Raw genomic sequence first — 21,336 nt, forward strand, 5'->3', positions numbered from 1 at the left:
TGGCTGTAATGTTTAACAGAAAGCTATGATGATGATATGATGAACTGGCCACACATTATATGTATTTTTTTTACTCTTCTGGGGCTGACCTTGGACCACACTCGCAAAACTCGCTCTCTTTATGCAAAATAACTAATTGTTGTCTTACAAAGGTCACTAATCCTAGATAGAAAAGGAGTGTTCTGGAAGTGTTGCAGACACTGTATATCTAAAAAAGGTATATCATTCTATTTCATGTCAATGCACAGTGCAGACAAATGTGAACTACTAACATGACCAGAGTAAGTCCTTATAACCAGCAGCAGTAAATATTAAGCTTGAAAAACACTCACATGCTCAGTTGAGCAGCACTGAGGAAGTAAAACATACACACAGAAAACTTGTGGCTGACAAATTAATCTGTGAGTGTCCCTCGGTCTCCATAGCCAGCTGGGGGAAGACGTGTGACAGCACTGACAGACAAATCATGTCAACGCCACTGCTGAAATATTGTACACTATGAAAAAAACAGATTGCAGGAAGTGGGAAAATGCTGTCGTAGAAAAAAGTCTCTGACTTTTAGCAGCTGTTTGTATTGCAGTGTGTGTGTGTGTGTCTGTGCTATTTTTCTGATTATCTCTTCAACTTTTACCTATTTCTTAGAGTTTTTATTTTTGAATGAAAGAAAGTTTCTGTATTTGTTACTCAGGAGGAAGGAAGTATAGGGAAAAAAAACTCACATCGCATCACAGATAAGGCGCAAATAGGTTGTGAAAGCCTTGTGGGGAAAAGGTCTCCTTGAACTGGATGTGTTAATGACTGAAGAAGGAGTCTGAAGGAATATATGCAGCTCCTCCTCACACTGTTTGGGTTTACTCCTTATGTAGAGCAGGAGCAGCCTCTGCTTGTGTGTGTGTGTTTGTGTGAGAGAGAGAAGTCGACAGATGCTGGGAATGTTTTGTGATTTCTCACAGATCCTTATTGAGGTTCATGCTGCTGAATGTCACTTCTGTGTTTGTTTGTTTATCTGTGTGTTCGTGCTGCTGCTGCTGCTGCTGCTGCTGAAAAAAACCTGGGAAATTCAGGCCAAGAATAGATTTGTTATGTGATGGGCTGTGAATATTATTTAATTATTTTTCAAATCATAGTTGAATATTTCATTAAATTACAAAAGCATTGTTTTTGCAAAGGATTTAGCAAATTAGTTTCTCTTGTGTGTGGCAAAAGTATCTAAATTTCCCAATATAATTAGTTTACATGAAAAAATTCTCTCCAGTCTACCTTCTCATGTTTCCATCCAACATTTAGTACCAGAGCACTAAGTATTTTTCTTATAACAATCAAATTAATGTGTGTGTTCCCTTCCTGGCATTAGGGACAGTACCAGGAACTTTTATTTTTCACACGGACTAATTCTACGATTTCATGACCTTTCAGAAATTTGTTGCATTTTACAACTAAGATCTAATAATAGGATAAACTATGAACTGTACCAGGGACTCTCTGCACATGCAGCACAGTAAAGTACATGAAATAGGGATAGAAACAAAAAACAATATCTGTGTAAAGTAAAAGCCGCTAAACTAAAGGAAACCATCTGGGTTCAGCTCACAGTCTTCTGATTGGTGAGCCATTGCTGTGATTTATGTATAAAATAATGTTTATATTGTTCAAAATGTATTAAATTGTGTGTGTGTGTTTGTGTGTTCCCAGGGGGATCAACAGCAGTAAAGTGACTGTTTTAGGTTACGGGCTACTTGCCTCTGACTCCAGTTCCCTGGTGGAAGCTCTCACTAGACAGCATTTTGGTGTGATTATTGTGGATGAGTCTCATTATCTGAAGTCCAGGAATGCAGTCAGAACTAAGATTCTGGTTCCTCTGCTTCAAAGCACCAAACGCGCCATCTTGCTTACTGGAACGCCAGCGCTGGGTCGACCTGAGGAGGTATTGATTTAGTAAATGTACCAGTATTATCCTAATTAAGCAACCAAAATAAGTCATACTTATTTGTTATTAAGAGTCTATGTGAAAGAAGAATTGTATGAGAATATAACGGTTGATTTTCTTTTTTTATTTATTTAGACATTTTGAAAATGACTGTGATAAATTCTCACAGAGTTGATACTGTTGGAACAGGAGTTTGAAAAATCACCACAAAATTTAAAGTGGCGACCTTCAGTTCGGGGTCAAGAATGGCTCCAAAAGATTTATTACCTGATACTGACCTGATGGTCATGTCTACCACTTTGATTCACCGAGGACAAAGACTGTTTCTGGGCTGACTGACCTAATGGTGGCTGTGGGGCAATTTATCTAAGCCTGTGGCAAACAAACCCATACCTGAAGTTTTTGTTTTGGAAGTGGGCAGGTTTATTTTGAAGTGTTTGAACATGTTTACGCCCTTACATGTGACTGTGTGTCACAAAAATATCACAATTACAGCTCACATGTAGTATGTTGTTTAGTTTTTACCGGTAAAATAGGTAAATCATTAGGCACTTAAGCTTCAGCTCTAGCTTTACAGATTCATCTCCATGGTAACTTTCTCCAGATCAGATGATCTCACACCCACATCCAAAAAGCCAATTAACTCTCCCTGCCATCACTGATCCTCAAGGATCCCACAGACTTATTTCAATAACCTTTGTTTCAAAAACTTCATTTACAAAGGCCGGTGTGGAGACATGGTGCACGGCAATAAATGAAAGGAGTAATAAAAAGGAGCACACAAGGGGAATGTATTGAATTTAGAGACAATAAGAGGGGTCTGTTCACAGGACAGCAGCGGCAGCAGCAGCCTCTACATAATGATTTATTATATCATTCTAATTTATATTACATATGGTAAACATATTCCATCACTACAGCTGCAGCAGAGGAGGACCAATAGACAAAATATTTGCACAGTTGCAGTGAAAAACAATAGCTTATCAATAACCTGGGTGTCAACGCTATCTTAATGATGTAACTTCATCCTTTTGTACAGCAGCTTTAAAAGATCAAGATAATTTACAGAACATTAGCTACTATAAATCTGTGTGTGTTTTGTGTCTACAGTGCAGTCACTGCAATTTGTGTTCAGAGAACAGGAACAAACACAAATATAAACACACACAACAAGTCCACTTGTTATTCTCTCTGCAAAGAATGAAAATCATTACTTCTGCACAGCTTTTGTTTTTTACAAAGAAGATAATTTAAAGGGCTCTTTGTGTTGCTTACCGCCATAAGGTCCACAGGTGAAAAGTAGTAATTTTACAAAACTAATACCTGAAATATATTCCAGACGTAAACACTCCTTGTCAAAACACATAGCATATGCGATTGTACTGTATTCTTTTTTACGTAAATAGAATAGTCATATGCTATGGCCTGTTAGATGTTACACAGTTGATGAAGCATAAATCTGTTGTCTTTTCTCCTCCATAAAAACATAATTTTAAAATGATAAAATCACACTTAATGCTGATAGTGTGGTGTCAAGATTACACTTGTCTGATGACAGGCTTTGTGTTGCCAGTGTTTAAAGTGTCAACGTGCCACAGGACACGTCGTTGATGCTGCTGTGAAGAAAACTTAATTATTACCTAGACCCCATCATGATAATTAACTGCTGAAACTCAGCCGCTCATTAATTTTGATATTAGCTGCCGTTACAAGAAATTTTTAGACACTTTTTTTGCTGTTCTGCCTTCTCTTGCAATTGTGGTAATGATGGAGAGCTTAGTTTTTTTTTTTTTAAGGATATCTTCCTCTCTATCGCTGCCACCATAATCTGAGAGTGAATATAACATTTTATCATGTGCGCCACAAACCTGATAAGGCCTGTCTCCGCCTGTGTGCCAGTCTGCTCATCGCCATCATTACTCACCACCACTGACACAGTGTTAGCACACGGCTCAGGGCACGTCGCACTCTTCCTTATGTGCCCCCATTCCACCCACCTTTTATATCAACAGTGTGAGGGCTGCAAATGCAAAGCTGCCGCTGAACAGGTGATGAATTTGGAATATTCAGTCTCTTTCTATCTCTCGCTCTCTGGCTTGGTGTCCATATGGAGACCAACTTGTGATTACTCATCATTACGGCAGAAATGGCTGCAAATACTGGAAATTGACATGGATTAAGTAGTGTTCCTATTTCAGCTGTGAAAACTGGTGACAGAAACAGGGAGCTCACCATTTTTACTCTTTATTTGGAAGTTTTATGGAAATTGAGTTTAGCAACCATGAAGAAACTAATCAAACTAATCTCTACAGTTGTACTGGAGGATAGGATATAAATTAGGTCTAGAATTTGGCAGGTACTGAAAAGTCTCCAGCAACGTCTTTTAAGATAATAAACGATAACTTTATTTGTTCGTTTTCTGACGCTCAATTGTTCCCAAGGCACCAATTCTGCCATTAGATGAATTGGGATAAACCTTAGATGTAACAGTATATCCAATGTAATACAAGGCTGTATGTCAAGGCAAACCATCATTTACATTCACATTTGTTCCTAAGGTCCTATTGAGAGTGAACACAGTTATAACTAATTCTTCATGTTGTGCTAGTACCCAACTACCTAGAGAAAACCCATGAGCAACTTCATGTGGGACCATCACTTACCACTGGGAATCAAACCACTGATCTACTTGCTAATAAGCTAATGTGACCCAGATGACTTTATTGTCATTGTGCAATAATACATCACAATTTCAACCATGTAGAATATTTTATTTTAAAACATCATATTGCATGTCAGACATATAATTAGAAATGAGCCATGTTAAGCTTTAGGTAGCCAAAATCTGACGTGAATTATATAGCAAATGAGCAAATGAGATTTTGAAAGAATAAAACTGTTTTTGCTTTATTGTTAAATTAATTCTCAAATCAGTTTTTTGGTTACCTCCGACTTTGCTAATTGGCAGCAACACACACTACCCACACAGCTATGTGACACAGGACTGGTAAAGTAGGCAAAGGACGACAGGACCTTGAATAAATTGGCCGGTAGATGCTCTGCCTGACAGCAGAGTAATCCGTGAGCACAGGTGAGCTCTGAGATTCAAGCCAAAAAAAGCATCACTGAGTGATAGTGTGCTCCACAGCTTTCACAAAGCAAGGGTTGAAGAGTCAGGGGAAACAATAAGACGCTGTCTTCATGATGAACTGCAAAGTCTACCTGTTTTGTCAAGGAGGTTTTTGTTTTTCAAAAGTAATTTGATTTGTACATAAATATATATATATTTTTAAAATGGCATGTTTTTCTTTGGACAAAGGCGTTGCATTGAATAAATTTCACTGAATCTGGATTTTGTTAAAGCAAACTCCCCTGTGTGAGTGAATCACAGTTGTTGAGTCTACTCCCACACACACGCACGCACTTCATCCTGTTATTGTTTAATTCTAAGAAATGTCATTAGGATTTAAAAAAAAAACAATCACTATTTTATTAAGTTTGTTGTAGACCAAGAGAATGTGCTTTGTTTATTAAAGTATCTGAGATTAATCCATACTTCTGCTTTTTGTCTTCTCACAGCTTTTCATGCAGATTGATGCTCTCTTTCCAAAAATGTTTGGAACCTGGACAGACTACGCCAAGAAGTATTGCAATGCCCACTACAGGTGAGCTGCAGAAAAGTGTTAACCAAATTATTTTTAGCCAAGAGCTGAAAGGAAAAGAAAGATACAGTACACAGATATCAGCTAAAAAGAATCATAGAAATGCCAGTCTCTGAAGATTTCAAACTTAAATGTTCTTACATTAAACAGAAATGTATTAAAATTTGATGACAAATGTATCAGACAAAGTGAAGCTATTTGAAGCTGCTCAGCAACCCTAGGAAGGCCGGCCACCTAGTTTGGTAATTTTGGTAATTACTGGCATATCGTTTAGCTATTTCTAGAAAATATTTATTCATTTTGACTGTTATAGTTAATATTTAAAAGAATATTTTTTGGAATAACTAAGGTCATGGGGTTAACATTATAATTGAAAAAATATACTCAAGGTTTAGAAAATTCTCAACTCTTAATAGAAACCTGACTTTGATTGTTGTTATTGAAGGAACCTCATCCTGTGAGACAACTTTAATTTGTTCATCTTTATGAGAACCAGGGTCTGGTAAAATTTACTGGATCTGTCCTGTGGCTGTGCTGCTGACTGTGTACGTGGCCAAAACCAGTACTCAGCTGAAGCACATATTAAAATGCAGGCTGGCTGCTGCCATCAGTCCACCTGTCCATGATCAGCTACATGTGTGAGCACACACATCCGATGTATAGTATTGGACATCTATCACAGCAAGGAGAATGGTCCAGAAAAATGGTCCAGATTTCAATAATGCTGAAATGTTTCTGTGTAACAATGTGTGTGCAAACCTCGCATATAAACAAACACACTGTCAGCTGCAGTAAACCTAGCAGTGTGTGTGTGTGTGTGTGTGTGTGTGTGTTATCTCTGTACCTGTTCAGTTGCAGCAGTAGCAGCAGTGGACAGCTTCTACTTCAAGTCACTGCTCCACAAATAAGAGTGGACTCTATTTTTCTCAGAAATGACACGTTTGAAAGGCCGAGTGTGAAACAGTGAATTCTGCTTCTGTCTTTCACTTCTGTCACTTGTCCACGCTCACAGCCTGTTTGGCAGAAAACCAGCCTTTGTCTGAGTGTCTGTATGTGTGTGTCCAGTTCTGCTTTGAATTTCCATTTTGCTGATGAGTAGTGAAAGTTGTTGGTGAGTTTTTGGGATAAACCTGCTTCTACTACTGCTGTTGTGCCCATTATACAACATTGTTTCCTTCTCTGCAAATTGCCCCTAAGCAAAAACCTGATTCCCTGCCTGCTGTAGCAGATCAGCTCAGCTGTAAACAGTGGCAGGCAGCATGGAGTGCGCTGCCAGGTTGCTCCCAGGTTGGGATGCTTATATGTCTTTAGCTATTCCTTCAGGGCACAGCTGTAAATAAGAGCGTCTGTGTTATTGTGTGTGGGCGTGTGTTTTCTCTGTGTATGTGTGTGTGTGTGTTTTCTGTGCATGTGTTTCTGCCTCACAAACGACAATTGTTTCACCTTGCCATCAATTTATCAGGTACTTTGGGCCTCGTAGACAGTGGGACTGTAGGGGAGCATCCAACCTCGAGGAACTTCACCAGAAACTGAGCCAGATCATGATCCGACGGCTGAAGGTTCAGGTGCTGACTCAACTGCCCCCCAAAATACGTCAAAGAATCCCCTTTGACCTACCCAAGGATGCTTCTAAGGTACAACAGCTGGTTGTAAAAATACAATGTCCCCAAATATGTTAAACACATCAACAATCCAGTGTGTAGTGCAAACACACCTTCACAGCCTAATATTTCTCTCTTTTGTTAACGGTTCATAGTATTATTCTGTGACCTCAGGTAAAAAGAAATCTTGGTAAAATCATCTGCTGCTGAAGACAAACCTACAGCAACCCAAATCTATAACCTTAGACATGTTTACTGCTTTTTTTGGCGATAATGGACATCATTTTAATGAGGGGACTGCTGTTAACAACAATTCATGCTTTCACACAAAAATATTGACAAGATTTTATGTTTATAGCAACTGCTATGTCACCAACAGTGTCATGGAATGTTTTATGCAGAATCACGTCTTGGTGTTTAATTCAAGAATCCACTCTTCACTATCTCCTATATGCTATGTATGTGTGTGTGTGTGTGCTCGCACATGTGCATATGTAAATTTATGGATTCTGACGTGTCATTTTTTTTGTGTGTTGGCTTCTCTCGTTCAGCCTGCGTATACTTACGGCTGCAGTCTCTTCCTCCTCCACACTGCATGTCATTGTCTCAGTGTAAGAACGTGCACGTGAATGCTAATGTGGCGCTGCCCTGTCACTCACTCTGCCTTTTTGATCACCCATTGTTTAAGCTCTGCAGCAAAGAGCCACAGAGAAATCCACAATAAAATGAACCCTTTTGGAAAAAGAGTGGAGGAGCTCGCTCAGCACTAATTATGCACCGTTGCAGCTCTGACATTCCAACAGGGAAGTTGTTAGGGAAAGTGATGATGCAGGATTAAACTTAAACTGAAATGTTAGGTGACACTATAATTGGAGGCTAAATACGGTCAGTGTTTCGACATGTTGGAGCCAATTAGGCCAAAGAACGCAGAACGTAGAACCACTGGAAAAGTTCACATCCCGTTGTCTTGTCCTTCTTGTGTTATCTGAAACTGCAGCTTCCATGTGTGATGTCCCCACACTTACACACACATACACACACACAAACCCGATCTTTTTTGTTCCTGTGAGGAATCTGTGAGGTTTTTTGGGGGGTCTGTGAAGGAAAACAGCCATGATGCTAAATGGACAGTTTAAAAACAGGAGTGTGAAGTGGTCACTCACCCAAGCCTTCAACAATTAAAGTCTTCACAGAAATTGTGTGGACATTATTCTCCTATAAACACATTCTGAGCCTAGTATCTGTAGCACTCACTGCTTCATCCCTCCCATCTCATTCTACTCCCTAATGATGGCTTTTATCGTCCACAGCCAGACACTTTTTATGTCCCTGCTGCCCTTTACCTTCAGTCCTGTCTGCAGAAAATCACACAGAGTGGACTGTTCAGCTACTCAAGTTTATTTATTTTTTTACAGCAGATAATGTAGAAATAGTCAAATGGGAAGTTTTAATGAGTCACCGTGAGACAGTGCTGGCTGTGAAACATCTGAGGAGGAAGAAAGACATAAAGGAAAAAACAGCAGCTTCCAGCTCCTCCTCAACCGTTGGTGTTTATTCACTCAAACCGTCCTTGACTTTGACGATATTGAGGATTCACTGAAATGCTAATTATGGCAATAAACGCCGTGGAGCGTTTCACGTTTTCACTACCATCTTCTAATGAAAGCGTTGAGCAGCACCAACAGACAAATTGTCGTATTGAAACTTTTCACTCAGTCTGTTTTGTGTGTGTATGCTCACATTAATAAGGCGGCTCTTCTCTTCTCACACGGTTTTCTTCTTCCCTTTCGACCCCCTTTACACACACTCACTGCCACCTCTTCCTTCAGTCACCATATGTTTCACACACTCTTTGTCAATGCTTGTTAAAAAAAACTCGAATCCTGCGGCGGCTTTACATTCAGACAACTTAAATTAGCTCCTGTGAACAACAGATGCAGAGTAATCTGGAAAAAAAGTGAATGGCTTAGAAGATTTAAAGTGAAAGTTCAGGTTCTTTTTAAAGTTTGTAATTTAAAAAAAAAAATCAGTCATATAAGACTACACTAATAAAATCTGCATTTGCTGAAATTTATAGTTTTTTGAGGATATATTTTCTTCTTTATCTTACTGTTATACATTGTCTTTAACAGTAAATTGAAGATTGAAAACTACCCAGTCTCCCACACAAAAACATTTAGAGAAAACTAGTGTTCTAGCCTTCATAATCACAGGCAGTGCTGTTCTACCGCTGCCTTGTTGTGAGTTTGTGTTACTGAAGTGCAGTTAAAATGTACCTGAATTAGCTGAAAGAATTCCTATTGATAACCTTAGCTGGACAGCCAGTTAATTAAAGCTTAAGGTTTGAAAAAACAAAAACCACAAACTGAGTCATTGTGTCAAGAGATAACATCAGCTTAGCTGGCCGTTATATTTGTATGTTTGTGGATGGCTTGAATAATGCTTAAATTAGACATAGAAAAAGTAAAGCTGGTTTTAGAGCTTTTTTTTTTGCAGCTACGTCATTGAGAGGTCAAAATCATCCCCCTGTTAAAAATCTATTTTATGAATTATAATTCATAATTGATTTATTATTTTGATATGGACTGAAACTGTCAACATGCTGCTTCTTTCCTCATTTTCTGCATTTATGTTTTTATATTATATTTTGTAAATGAATACCAAAGCAGACGCCTGCTGCTAATTGAGTGTTGTTTTATGATAAACAGTCCCAACCTCTCCTGCGTCTCTTGTTTGTGAACAGAACACAGCATCTGCTGCTCTTCAGCATCGTTGTCTCCCACTGAGATTCTCGACGCTCTCCCCACTTCTCCTTAAATACTCCTCGCCAATCACCTTGAGAGCATGCGAGGCCGTCTTTGATTTATGGTTGCGGCCTGCTCGCTTCTCCATCTTCGACCCCAGCCTGTCACACTGTAGCTATAATTGGGAGACACTCATGACCCACCTAACATAGCAGCCCAGGCAGAGGGGGTTGCATCCTTGGGAATTCTCCCTCCCTCTCTTTTTCTCTTTTTTTTCCCCCTTCATTCTTCCTCTTCCAGGAAAAGTAGGACACCCACCAGAACCATTAATTGTTTTGCCCTTTATATCTCAAAAACAGTGCAAAAAGAAAAACGAAAAGAAGGTGCAAGAAAATGGAGGATGAAGCATCCTTAGTATCTTTGTTTCTCTTTGTTTGCAGGAGGCCACAGCCAGTTTTGCAGAATGGGAGCGACTGATGAAGAGCCTGGGCTCAGGGATCGCTGCCACTGAAAACCCTTTCACTGAGGTCATGGGGCTGGTCACCCAGATGTACAAGCAAACAGCTGTAGCCAAGGTAAAAACAGCAGCTGCTGCTTTGTATGCCCATACGACAGAACATTGCTTTTTGACAGCAATATTTCCTGCACACAGTAGCAATTCAGAGTTCTTGTAGTTCTTGTTCTTGTAAATCTCAACTTATAATATAATAATATTATATAATATAATATTAATATAATAATCTAATTGAATCAAATATAAAACCAAAGCATCCAGTGCCACTACCAGGGCATTGGCATTTGACACAATATGCCCTCCAGGGTCCAGGGGTCAATGTAATCTCATTACAACAGGCGGCTTCAGAGCAACAGTTAACAAGTTAACATTTATAAATCTGAGCAGGAAACAAGCATTTTTAATTTTTTTTTACCAGGGGGCAGCATAATCAGCTTGTGTCCAGTAGCAAATGTCCTTCTTGAAGTGTGGTGAAGTGAAGTCCCAGTACACAGCTGGGACTTTTTTGTAGGGTTACCTTCCTTTCCCCAGCTCCCTAAAAGAAGATGAAACAACGTAACATAAAATTTACAGAATACATAATAAAAATAATTAGTCACTGATTTTATGAGGATGACGGTCTTGATTGTAGGTGTAGGCTGTCCAGGCTGTTGTAGTGAAGTAGATACTGTAGTCCAAGCATGAGCAGCAACGGTTGCATTAAGCACAGTTTCATCAGCAGACGGTTTAATGTCTGTCTTTTCTAACTACACTCATGGTTGGTCAGTTCTTATGTGTGTCTGTGCAAGTTATTAGAGTCAACTCATTCTGACATTTTCATTTTTACATGCTTTACACTCTGCTTTGGTTTTTTAAAAGTATCCAAAGTTAAATTGCAGCAGCAGTGTCTCGGTGCTCACTGCTCATTAACTGTTTTTTCTTCCTTTCTTTCTCTCCTTTTTTCCACCAGTTTCTCTCACTGTACATGTGTCCAGTTGTTTGTAACACAACCTTTCTTGACCTGCTCAGAGCAGACACATGCACATACACACAAACACACACACAATGTTTGGCTGAGAAACTAGAGCGAAAGAGAGAGAGAGACAGAGAAAGAAACGACTCTGACTCACCACGTACCATGAGTACCATCACCGGTACTTCTTTAGGGTGAGTTTTCAGTGAACTTGAAGGCAATGCAATGGGTTGTTTTTTTTAAATCTTATTTCAAATGACCAAATATGGCAGCAGTTGACCATTAACTCTGGTTTTCTTATGCAAACATTTCTCAGTGGATTTGGGGGGAGTGTTTACAAATAATATAAACCATTTTTTTACCTTTAAAGCCCTTATTTAAGTAATGCTTAACTTAGTAAGCATTTAAAGCAGGTATTATCCAATCAATGTAACACCATGATTACTTTACTACTGATACTTACTGTTGTTTTTTTGTTTTGTTTTTTTCAGTATGAGAGAAAAGTTCACTTTCCTCCCATTCTTTACTTACATCATTACCTTAAAGTCCCGTACATTTTTGCAATTGTAATGGTTATGTGTCAAAACTATTCCCACCACTGTTTGCCATCATTAGTATCACGCTGACATGCCGTGGGCAACTCAGTATATGTGTGATGGACGTGTGCCCTGTGGTCATGAACTCATCTGAACGTAGCTAGTTCTTCATTTAAACCTGGTTTAAATGTCTCCGAAACGTCATCCTCCTTCGCCATCAGTGCCTTCGAATGCAGTGAACGCTGATCACAGTGCTCTCCATCACCATCGCCATGGTAACAGGGCCTAATGGTCGCCCGATGAGAAGCACTTAGACAAAGTAGGTACTGCTAACTGAGGTATTATTTAGTTGTGTCCAGCTTGGTGTGATTACACCTTATCTTAAAGTTGCACGCTGCACAAAAATAGCATCTCTGTGATGGTGTTGCTATGGAAACTCAGCCGGCTCTCAGTTTGAAGTGACTTTTTTTAATGAGAGCGGAAAAGGAAGAAACGTGGGAAGATGGTGTATGTGTACAGTATCAGAGTGAAACAAGCAAAACATTTTGTTTTTCTGTCTGTTTTCTGGATAATCTTAGTCTCCTGCTGAGAAAACAAACTCCTGGTTTGAAGGCTCACCTGGAGTTGGCTTTCCCAAAAACAGTTATTTACACTTGTTCCTACTTAATGATACCAGCTGACAATCTCATAACATGGCAGATACAGTTGAGCACTATATTAAATATATATAATATATATAAAAAAACCACAACATTTCTGGATAAACTACCTCTTTTTTGTTAATTAATTTAAAATACTTCTTTAAAATCTTCTTGAGATTTAATGTTGGGATTTTTTTTTTTTTTTTTTTTAAATAATAAAATCCAGGAATGCACATATTTACATTTTCTTGACCAGGGCATTTTACACACAATGGTTTCTGGCGTGGAGTAAGATCAGAGCCTCATTGGTCACATTTCTAAGCCTTTTCTCAGTCTCTGACATTGTAGCAGAATAAACACAGTATCCTTGTCCAATCCTCCTCCATTTTCCACCACGACATTTCTCTCAATTAGCCCAACGCCCCGAGCCTCGAGGAGCAGGACCTGGAGGTTAACAAAGACCGGAGATAACCAGTGAATGCAATCATCTACAGGCTGCTCACTCATCCTGCCTCCACACTCAAATCCTTCTGTTTGCTCACTGTTGTTTGTTGATTGGATTTCTGCTCAGTTTAGCCTAAAACTGGACCTGGACCTTTTTTTGCAATGCCCTCACTTCCTCCACCAACCACTCACCCACCTCAAAACCGATATCAGTAGTCCAGGCTCATTTCCTCTCTTGCCAAATAGTGCCCTGCCTTCTTATTATAGATCAGTGTGGGGGTGGGAATGAAGTGAGAGGCTCACAAATTTAGATACCATTTTTATGAGTGAGTCACCATCACACAGTACAAGTTTGTACAGCAAATACCTTTGGGATAAAAAAAAAAACACAAGGAAATCAAATTACCTACTTACCTGGATGACTGAGGACTGTTATAGACATTTTGAACCCTAACTCTGTGAGAGTTTGGGAGGCTTGACCTCTGATATATAAACGCTTTCCAAATCTCTTGAGATATTTCTAATTATTAAAACATGGCTGAACATGAAGGACGACCATAGTCATACTTCTGGAGGTGTTTGTTGAATTGGCTTTCAATTCTGAAATTAAAATTTTCTTGAGATTGCCAAAATGTGACAACCGGATGTGTCTATTAAGGTCAAGCTACAACTAGCCTGAAATTTTCACATCACCTTGCTCCTAATCTGTGTCACTGTGACGAGCAGCTCGTCTGTCTGCCAGTCTGGCCTACGATGAAGCTGCCAAAACACTGTCTTCTGGGTATTTTTATTTCTTTACTCGCCAAGCATCTGCTCCCAATTACCCAGAGAGGATAGCTCTGAGGCTGGACTTTAAAGTGAGCTAACGTGCTGCTTCAGACAGCCCAGAAGTTTGTGCACTAATTAAACTCAGCGGAAGGAAGCGGGCAAGCTCGGCCGTCAGTAATGAGGACCCCCCAGATCAGAGCGGGGTCGACGGGCCTGGCGCAGAGATTCATTATCAGGCACGTTGGCTAATTATCAGCATGGCAGTGCTGAGGTTACCCCCCTCTGGAGCAGGTGTGATGGCTACAGAGGTTGTCAGGTGGCAGGAGGTGTGCAGATTATGAGGGTGGGATTCACAAGGAAGAGAAGAGGCCTGTCTCCTGAAGCGCAGAGCCAGCGCTCGCTCTAGTCAAATCAACCCTCCCTTCAACTCCCCAGCCGCTGCTATTCTTGGAGTGTTTTTTTCTGTCTTTTGGCCCTGGGGGCTGTGAAATGAGCCGAGGCCGGATGCTCAATGTCATGCTCATAGAGCAGCGGCGTGAACGGCCACCAGAGCCGTCACAGTGTGATCGCTGGGCAGCCGCAGCAGCACCGGGTGAAATGATATAGACGAGATACCTGCAGGGTACAGTTAACTCACCGCCACCTTCTTCGTTAGCTCCGCACTGTCAATCAAGGTCGAAGCGGAACAAGCAAAAGTGTGATGTGTTTTAATGCATCCTTACGTCAAGAACTTATAAATAAAACAACGCCAACAAAAAAAAGCCAATCCTGTAACTGCAGATAAAATAGTTCTACATCAAGCCATTTTTTTTTTGTAGAGACAATTGTATGTGTGTGTAATTAACGGTTTATATTTGTTGTTTTCTTTTTCTCGAACCACTCCTGCCTTCATTAGGTTGTTAACTAGATTTGGTTTTTAATATTATTGTTTAGATGCCCCGTGATTTGTATTTGTGGATATTCTCAGTCATTTAACACTGCTTTTGAGATGCCCCTTGATGTGTCACAGACCTTTATTTTTAGAGACCAAGCATGTTCCAAAAAGAGTTGCATTCCCTGTTGAAAAAAAGGTTTTCTAAGCTCAAAGTGTAGTCACTGTTGGCAGCTGTATTCTTGCTCAGGATTAGAATCTGTGGCTAAGGCTCTTCCTTGGTATCGGGGGGGCAGTATGGTCAGAGCTGTCTGTTATTAGTTCATGCTAACAGAAAACTGAACTGCTCCTATTTCCTTTATTTTGTGGTTTAAATTGGATTATATGCAATATTATATTTCCTTATGCTTTGTGTCACCAAATATCAACTCAACTATACACAAACACACACACACACACTAATCATATCTTCATGTTGTGCATTATTGATTTGCTCTCACTATCTGTGAGCTGACAAATGCTCCTCCGTGGCTGTGTGTGCAGCGTCCTTTTAAAGCCTGGATCCCTGGCATTCAATGGAGAATCGATCACTCAGAAAAGGACGCCGCTGTGATTAATTGACTTCTTCACTGATCAAGCCGATTCCTCTGTGTGTGGTCGAGTGGTGAAGTGATAGATTCACTGGCTCTCTTTCATCTGTGTCTATTTCTGTCTTGTTTGTGTGCGTGTTTGCAGGCGGGAGCTGTGAAGGACTACATCAAAATGATGTTGGAGACGGAGCAGCTGAAGTTTTTGGTGTTTGCTCACCACCTCACTATGCTGCAGGCCTGCACCGAGGCAGTCATTGAGGCCAAGGTAACCACCAACTGGACTGCTGTATGTGTCTTATTACTGTTGGAAACCACAGCTGAGGGGAAAACAAAAAGCTTTTTTCTGTGTTCAGACGATAATGGCAGATCAATCACTCTACATGATGACCCTTGAAGTCATCACAAGCAGTTTCAACCTCCCATTAGGAAAACTTCATTGGAAACTTCAGCAAACAAACCATTATCCCAGCTAGAAAATAAAACCATCTTAGTTCTGGACAGACAGTAGCTTGTGTGTGTGTTTTAATAGCTGTAACATCATATATTATTTCGCTTAAATGTTAAGAAGCACAACACCTATCCTAAAAGGCTTTTGGTTTTATCGTCTTGTGACAATAGTGATGGTATCTTATAGCATATCTTATAAAATATCTTATACTTCAAAAGAAACATTTTAACTGACAAGTTCAGCTTAAGACAGTCAAAGCAAAAGCAATACATCGTCAGCGCTGGTTGTCCTTTGTGCTGGTTACCAGCCACGAACAAAATAAATCGCTTCTAGTTGATTGTGTGTTTTTTGGTACCTATTGTATAAAATACTCTTGTTTTAGATCACTCTAAACATTTTACCATTGCTTTAAGAAAATTGAGTTTCAAAGTAAACTTTCCTTCAACAATTTCTTGAAGCGTTTTTCACAACTCCTCACGCGTAAACGATATCTCTCGGTGTGTCAGTGTGTGTGCTTTGGAGGGGGTCGCTGAGGTGTCGTCTGAACGAAATGCAGCCGTACGACGTGTGATAACACATCACCCGCTCTCTGGTGCTCTCGCACTAACCAATTAACAACCACGGGCTAAAAAAAGGCTGCATCGATAGGCGACATGTTAACACCAGAGCCTGAGACAATGACTGGCCTCCTGTCACATGATGTCATGACTTATGACATCATATAGCTTATGTTGCTGGCTCTATGGTGACTTTAAAGTAAATTTAAAAAGTTTATTTACATCAATGAACTTCTAACTCAAAACACACTTTCCTATAAATGCTATGATGTTAATCCTCATTTATTAGTGTTCAGAAATTGTGTAAAGTATTTTATTGAGGTTCTGCTCTTGTTATTTGAGTCTTCTACTAGGCTTTGAACTAAAATGTGTCTGTCTTGTGATGGGATCAGCGTGCTAACCTTTAATGGTTTTCTTTAGTTTTTAGGTGATCTGGGTTATTTTGTAGTACATGATCTAGGTAATGTTACAAAAAAACTTTTCTCATCTGAAGCTTTTGCCACTGTTGCAAATGTTTTCGCTGTTTCTTGTCTTTTCATTTAAATTCTTAAAGTAAATATTGTCCCTGGTTCCTTAGGCTGGTTACATCCGCATCGACGGCAGCGTTCCATCGTCCGAAAGAATCGAACTGGTGCGCAAATTCCAGAATGACACAGACACTCGAGTGGCCATCCTCAGCATCCTGGCAGCTGGAACGGTACCCAGGACTTCAGCTGACTTCACATTTTATCTGAAGCAGCAGATGTCAACAACAGAATTAAAATGAGTGTAGAACAGAGAATGTAGTAAATAAGCCTGTGGAAAAATTGGATGTGTTCCGAGGGGAGTAGGTGCTCCAAGCACTTGTGAGACAATTAGTATTGAATATTCTGTTATTAAATGCAATTTCACTTAATTAGAGTCCATTAGAACCAGAGTGGAGTGTTCCACTCGGATTGAAGCAGCTGATTTCTCTGTGATTGCCTTCTCCTTTCTCTTCACCAGGGTTTGACCTTCACTGCTGCTAGCCACGTGGTGTTCGCTGAGCTCTACTGGAATCCTGGGCAAATCAAGCAGGCCGAAGATCGAGCCCACCGCATCGGGCAGGTGTCCTCAGTTAACGTACACTACTTGATTGCCAAGGGCACGTTTGACACGGTCATGTGGTCCATGCTCAACAGGAAGGTAAATATACAATTTGTCACCACAAAATACGTATTACACAGTATCTGTGTTTTTTGTATTGCTTTATTACTAGCTCAGGGCTCATAGCAGGTAGAAAAAAACAACAGTAATCTACCACATAAACAAACACCGAATGAAAAGCCTCAGACTCTTATTTTCTTTGTTTCTGATGGTGACTTTTTTTTTGTTTAAATAGAAGGGGATTAAAAGCTCTTCCAGACCAAACTCCAGATTCATTAGTGAATTATAAATTTATTGTTAAGGTTTACCTAACTGATTACCTTGTATATGTGACTGGTTTTTCTATAAATATTGACTGTTAGCATCAAAATCAGTGACTATTATTTCTGTAGTCATTATAGTTAAATTAACTTTTTTTAAAAATATTGTTTCCTACCTTTTTAAGGTAATTAACATCTGTTTCTTCATTGTCCCTTTTGATAGCTGGTCTTTTTACTGGAATTGCTGGTTCTCAAAGCTTGCAGTCAGCAGTACTCAAAAAAACAGAGCAGTCCAAACATTCCATTATAAACAACTGTCCTGATAGATATTGATTTCTTGCTTTAACCAGGAGAATGTGACAGGAAGCACGCTGAACGGTAGGAAGGAATACCTAAAGGCTGAGGAAGGCGATAAGGACACGTGGGAGTTCCTCAATTTTGCCAAGAGCTGGTCACCAAGTGAGATGGTGCTGCCACTGCCCGGGCACACAGGGCAGGAAGAGAAAGCAATGTATTTTACTCACGTGAGTGAACCCTGAAACACAGTTGTCTTCTTGGGTTGGGTCTTTAAAGTTTGTATTGAATGTGATGATCAAACTTTTGTCCCTGTTTCTGTAGTTTGAAAAAGACAAGCAGCATGACATTAGGTCATTTCTTTCACCAAGTGGCAAAAAGAAGAAAAGAAAGAGAACGGAAGACCAAGAATGGTCTCCTGCTGTTGCATCAGAGAGTGGAAAAAGCCATGACACACATGAAAACGAGTCAGAAATGTCCCAGAGCCCAGACGAGGACTTCTCTCCGCAACTGAAGAAACTACGAGCACAGCAGAAAACTCTAAGTCCTGGTTCTTGTGTCAGGAAGAAGAGGCTTTCAGTGGTCAGCAGTCCACATACTGGTCTCGACGCCGTGGGTCCACAGAAATGTTCAGATCTCAAACCTTGCACTGATACTTGGAACTGTGAGGCCTGTACCTACACCAACAGCGGCCTGTTACCTTACTGCGAGATGTGTGAGTTGCAGCGCTCCTCATCAGGTACTATGACAACAGAATTACAACAAATCAGATCAATGTTGTTACCCTAAAAATCTTTTCTTAATATGGTAATTCCTCAATCCCAAACACCTGTTTCAGCATTTCTATTTTAAATTTATGAGAACAAAAATATTTTTTTACATGAAAGAATTCCAAAAGTTGATTGTTAATTATTAAAATGTTTTAGCCAAAACTAGCTATATTTTATTAAACAATAGTTGGCAAATGTAAAAATGTACATTTTCAACAACTTTCACCATAGGCTATTTTCAGACAAATTTAGCCACAATGGCTAAAAGTAAAATGAATGAATGTAAGCCAATGGCTAAAGTATGTTATTGTTAGTCCAGAATATCTAAATATTAGACAAGAAATTCCAAATTTTTCTTATTAGAAAACCTGTACCACATTAAGATATGTACAAAGATTTTGGCTGTACAGTGTATGTACAAAAATCTTCCTTTCCATTTATTGCATTGTACCTAAACCCTTCAACTGGTGAAAGACTTCTCATTAGTCTTGAGGTCAGTCACTCGCCTCTTTGTTTGGTTTATACTGCAGCTGACGAGGCTGAAACTCCACTTACTGCATTATTTTCCCTGCCGTCAGGATCAATCCTGACCGTCTGTTGACATAATAGTTGTGAACAGCACTACAGATTTCAGCAGATGGAGATGCATGATAGACGAAGATGGGGACAGAGTCTGAAATAGCTCTGTGACGAGAAAATTCTCTCTCTGTGTCTGTGCAGATGACAAGCAGAGAGAATAATTCTCACCTGTCAGACTCAGACAGATAGAGAGAAGGGGAAAGAAAAAGAGGAGAGGAGCCTTCCATCCCTGCAAACGTTTCTCACAAACTTAGGAAAAGTTCAGCTATGTCTTCCTGATAACTCTTGACAGCGTGTAATTATGTTTGGGTAAAGACAGGGAGGTTAGCGTGACCTGGCTACTGCAGGTTAATGCTCTTAGATGACTTACCGGTACATGAAAAACATCCACAAACTCAAACACATGTTTAATGCTAGGGTTAATGTTAAACAGACTGAAATGTCTGATGTTTTTCTACACTAAATAAAGCAATAGTTTAGTTTTGTTGTGTGAATGAATGAGTTCCCCATGCAACAAGATTTTTAATAACACAGAAAGCCTTACAATCTATGTCAAGACAGGCAGTTTTACCACAGGATTTTAGGAGACCGTGGTGGGGTGGGGGACAGTCAACATCAGGAAATAGTTTGAAATCATTTTAACTGATCAACAAGAGACTTGCCTAAATTATATGTAAAAATTCTATCCAAAAATTTAAAGAGGAAATACCCAGCAGTCAGGTTAAAACTTTACCAAACAACACAGATTGGAACACAGAACAGTCAGGTTAAAACTTTACCAAACAACCGAAAGAACTGGAACATCACCTGGGTCAGCTTAAATCAACCACAAAGTGCTTAAAGCCAGGTGCAAATTAGCAGGGAAAACAGCTTAAGTTTAGTCATTATACTGTACAGATTGGATTGATAGACAAATATAGTCACTAGGTTAAAACAAGAGCTAAAACTTGCCATAAGATACAATTTTAAATCGTATTAAATAAATGTATTACATAAATTATTTATTTTTATTAAAATATATGTTGTGTGACTGTGTGTGTGTGTGTGTTTGGTGCAGAGGAGTGTGAAGGTTTCACATTCCTCTTGTCATAAACTTCACAGCAGCACAGGAAATTTAACAAGTGCTAAATTTGTCATTGACAGCAGCTGTGCTGCTGAAAAATAACAACAGTATAAGTGCAGATGTCTGGCGACCCGGCTCGTCACAAACGTTCTCACCTCAGCAGCAGAGCAGAAACAGCAGCAATTTCTCACAGTGATGACACACACAGATGTAAAGCCGCGTCATGGACGTGGTGTTGCCAGAATCAGAAATGGAAAACTGGAATGTGAAAAAAATCACAGCACATCAGCATCTGACAGAGGAGAAATAATCTATATAAACAATGAATAATATTACATAAATAATAATAATAAATTATTCTTCATGAATTGTCAGGTGATGTCATCACTGGACTTTATCCATAATTGATTCATACTATTACTGTGTAAAACCTCATATCTCTCTGACACCAATGTTTATGTAGTTTCTGTCATTTTAGCTCGCAGGGACACAGGTGTACTACTGCCTTGTGTGTCCAGTTTATGTCACTGAGGTGATTCTGAACAAAGGATTTTACTAGCTGAGAACTTAGGCCTTAGAATAGAAAACTGTGTGCTTTCTTATTGGAGAATACACCTGAGATAAAGAGGGCTAACACCTTGTAGCGAATTACAATAATTTCAGAAAACAGACGTTCCACAGAATATAGCCTGCTAAAATTCCTATTATTATTAGAAGACATTTTTATGCTAGTTTGAAAGACTGTGTAGTTTATTCATGTGTTCATGTGCCAACCTGTTTGTGTGTTTGTTCTGATGTAACAACTAATGACACCACTGCAAATATAATTTGATTCAGAATAGAAAGGCAGGACCCAGCCCTGTAGGATTGTCTTTGTTTCCAACACACTCGTTGATGTCTTCTTCTGTAAGGATGTCTTTGGCACAAATTGAATCATCTCAGTTCAGTCTCGCTTGGCTTGTTAGTGAAGGAGGGGCAGCGGCAGGGCCA

The 21,336-nt window shown here is 39.6% G+C and overlaps 1 protein-coding gene across 7 annotated transcripts in view; it reads left to right on the forward strand.

The window, feature by feature from the left end:
* Positions 1 to 21,336, forward strand: part of zranb3 (zinc finger, RAN-binding domain containing 3) — a 51,963-nt gene that overhangs the window by 6,847 nt on the left and 23,780 nt on the right. For all 7 annotated transcript variants that reach the window (XM_025062822.1, XM_025062826.1, XM_025062828.1 and 4 more), the window contains 9 exons: positions 1,693 to 1,924; positions 5,507 to 5,592; positions 7,052 to 7,223; positions 10,375 to 10,509; positions 15,396 to 15,515; positions 16,833 to 16,952; positions 17,240 to 17,419; positions 17,991 to 18,164; positions 18,259 to 18,673. In XM_025062822.1, the coding sequence (XP_024918590.1) occupies positions 1,693 to 1,924; positions 5,507 to 5,592; positions 7,052 to 7,223; positions 10,375 to 10,509; positions 15,396 to 15,515; positions 16,833 to 16,952; positions 17,240 to 17,419; positions 17,991 to 18,164; positions 18,259 to 18,673 (1,634 nt within the window). The remainder of the gene's footprint in view (positions 1 to 1,692; positions 1,925 to 5,506; positions 5,593 to 7,051; positions 7,224 to 10,374; positions 10,510 to 15,395; positions 15,516 to 16,832; positions 16,953 to 17,239; positions 17,420 to 17,990; positions 18,165 to 18,258; positions 18,674 to 21,336) is intronic.

Source organism: Cynoglossus semilaevis, chromosome 14 (assembly GCF_000523025.1).
Source record: "Cynoglossus semilaevis isolate Cse_v1.0 chromosome 14, Cse_v1.0, whole genome shotgun sequence".
NCBI classification, from domain to species: Eukaryota; Metazoa; Chordata; class Actinopteri; order Pleuronectiformes; family Cynoglossidae; genus Cynoglossus; species Cynoglossus semilaevis.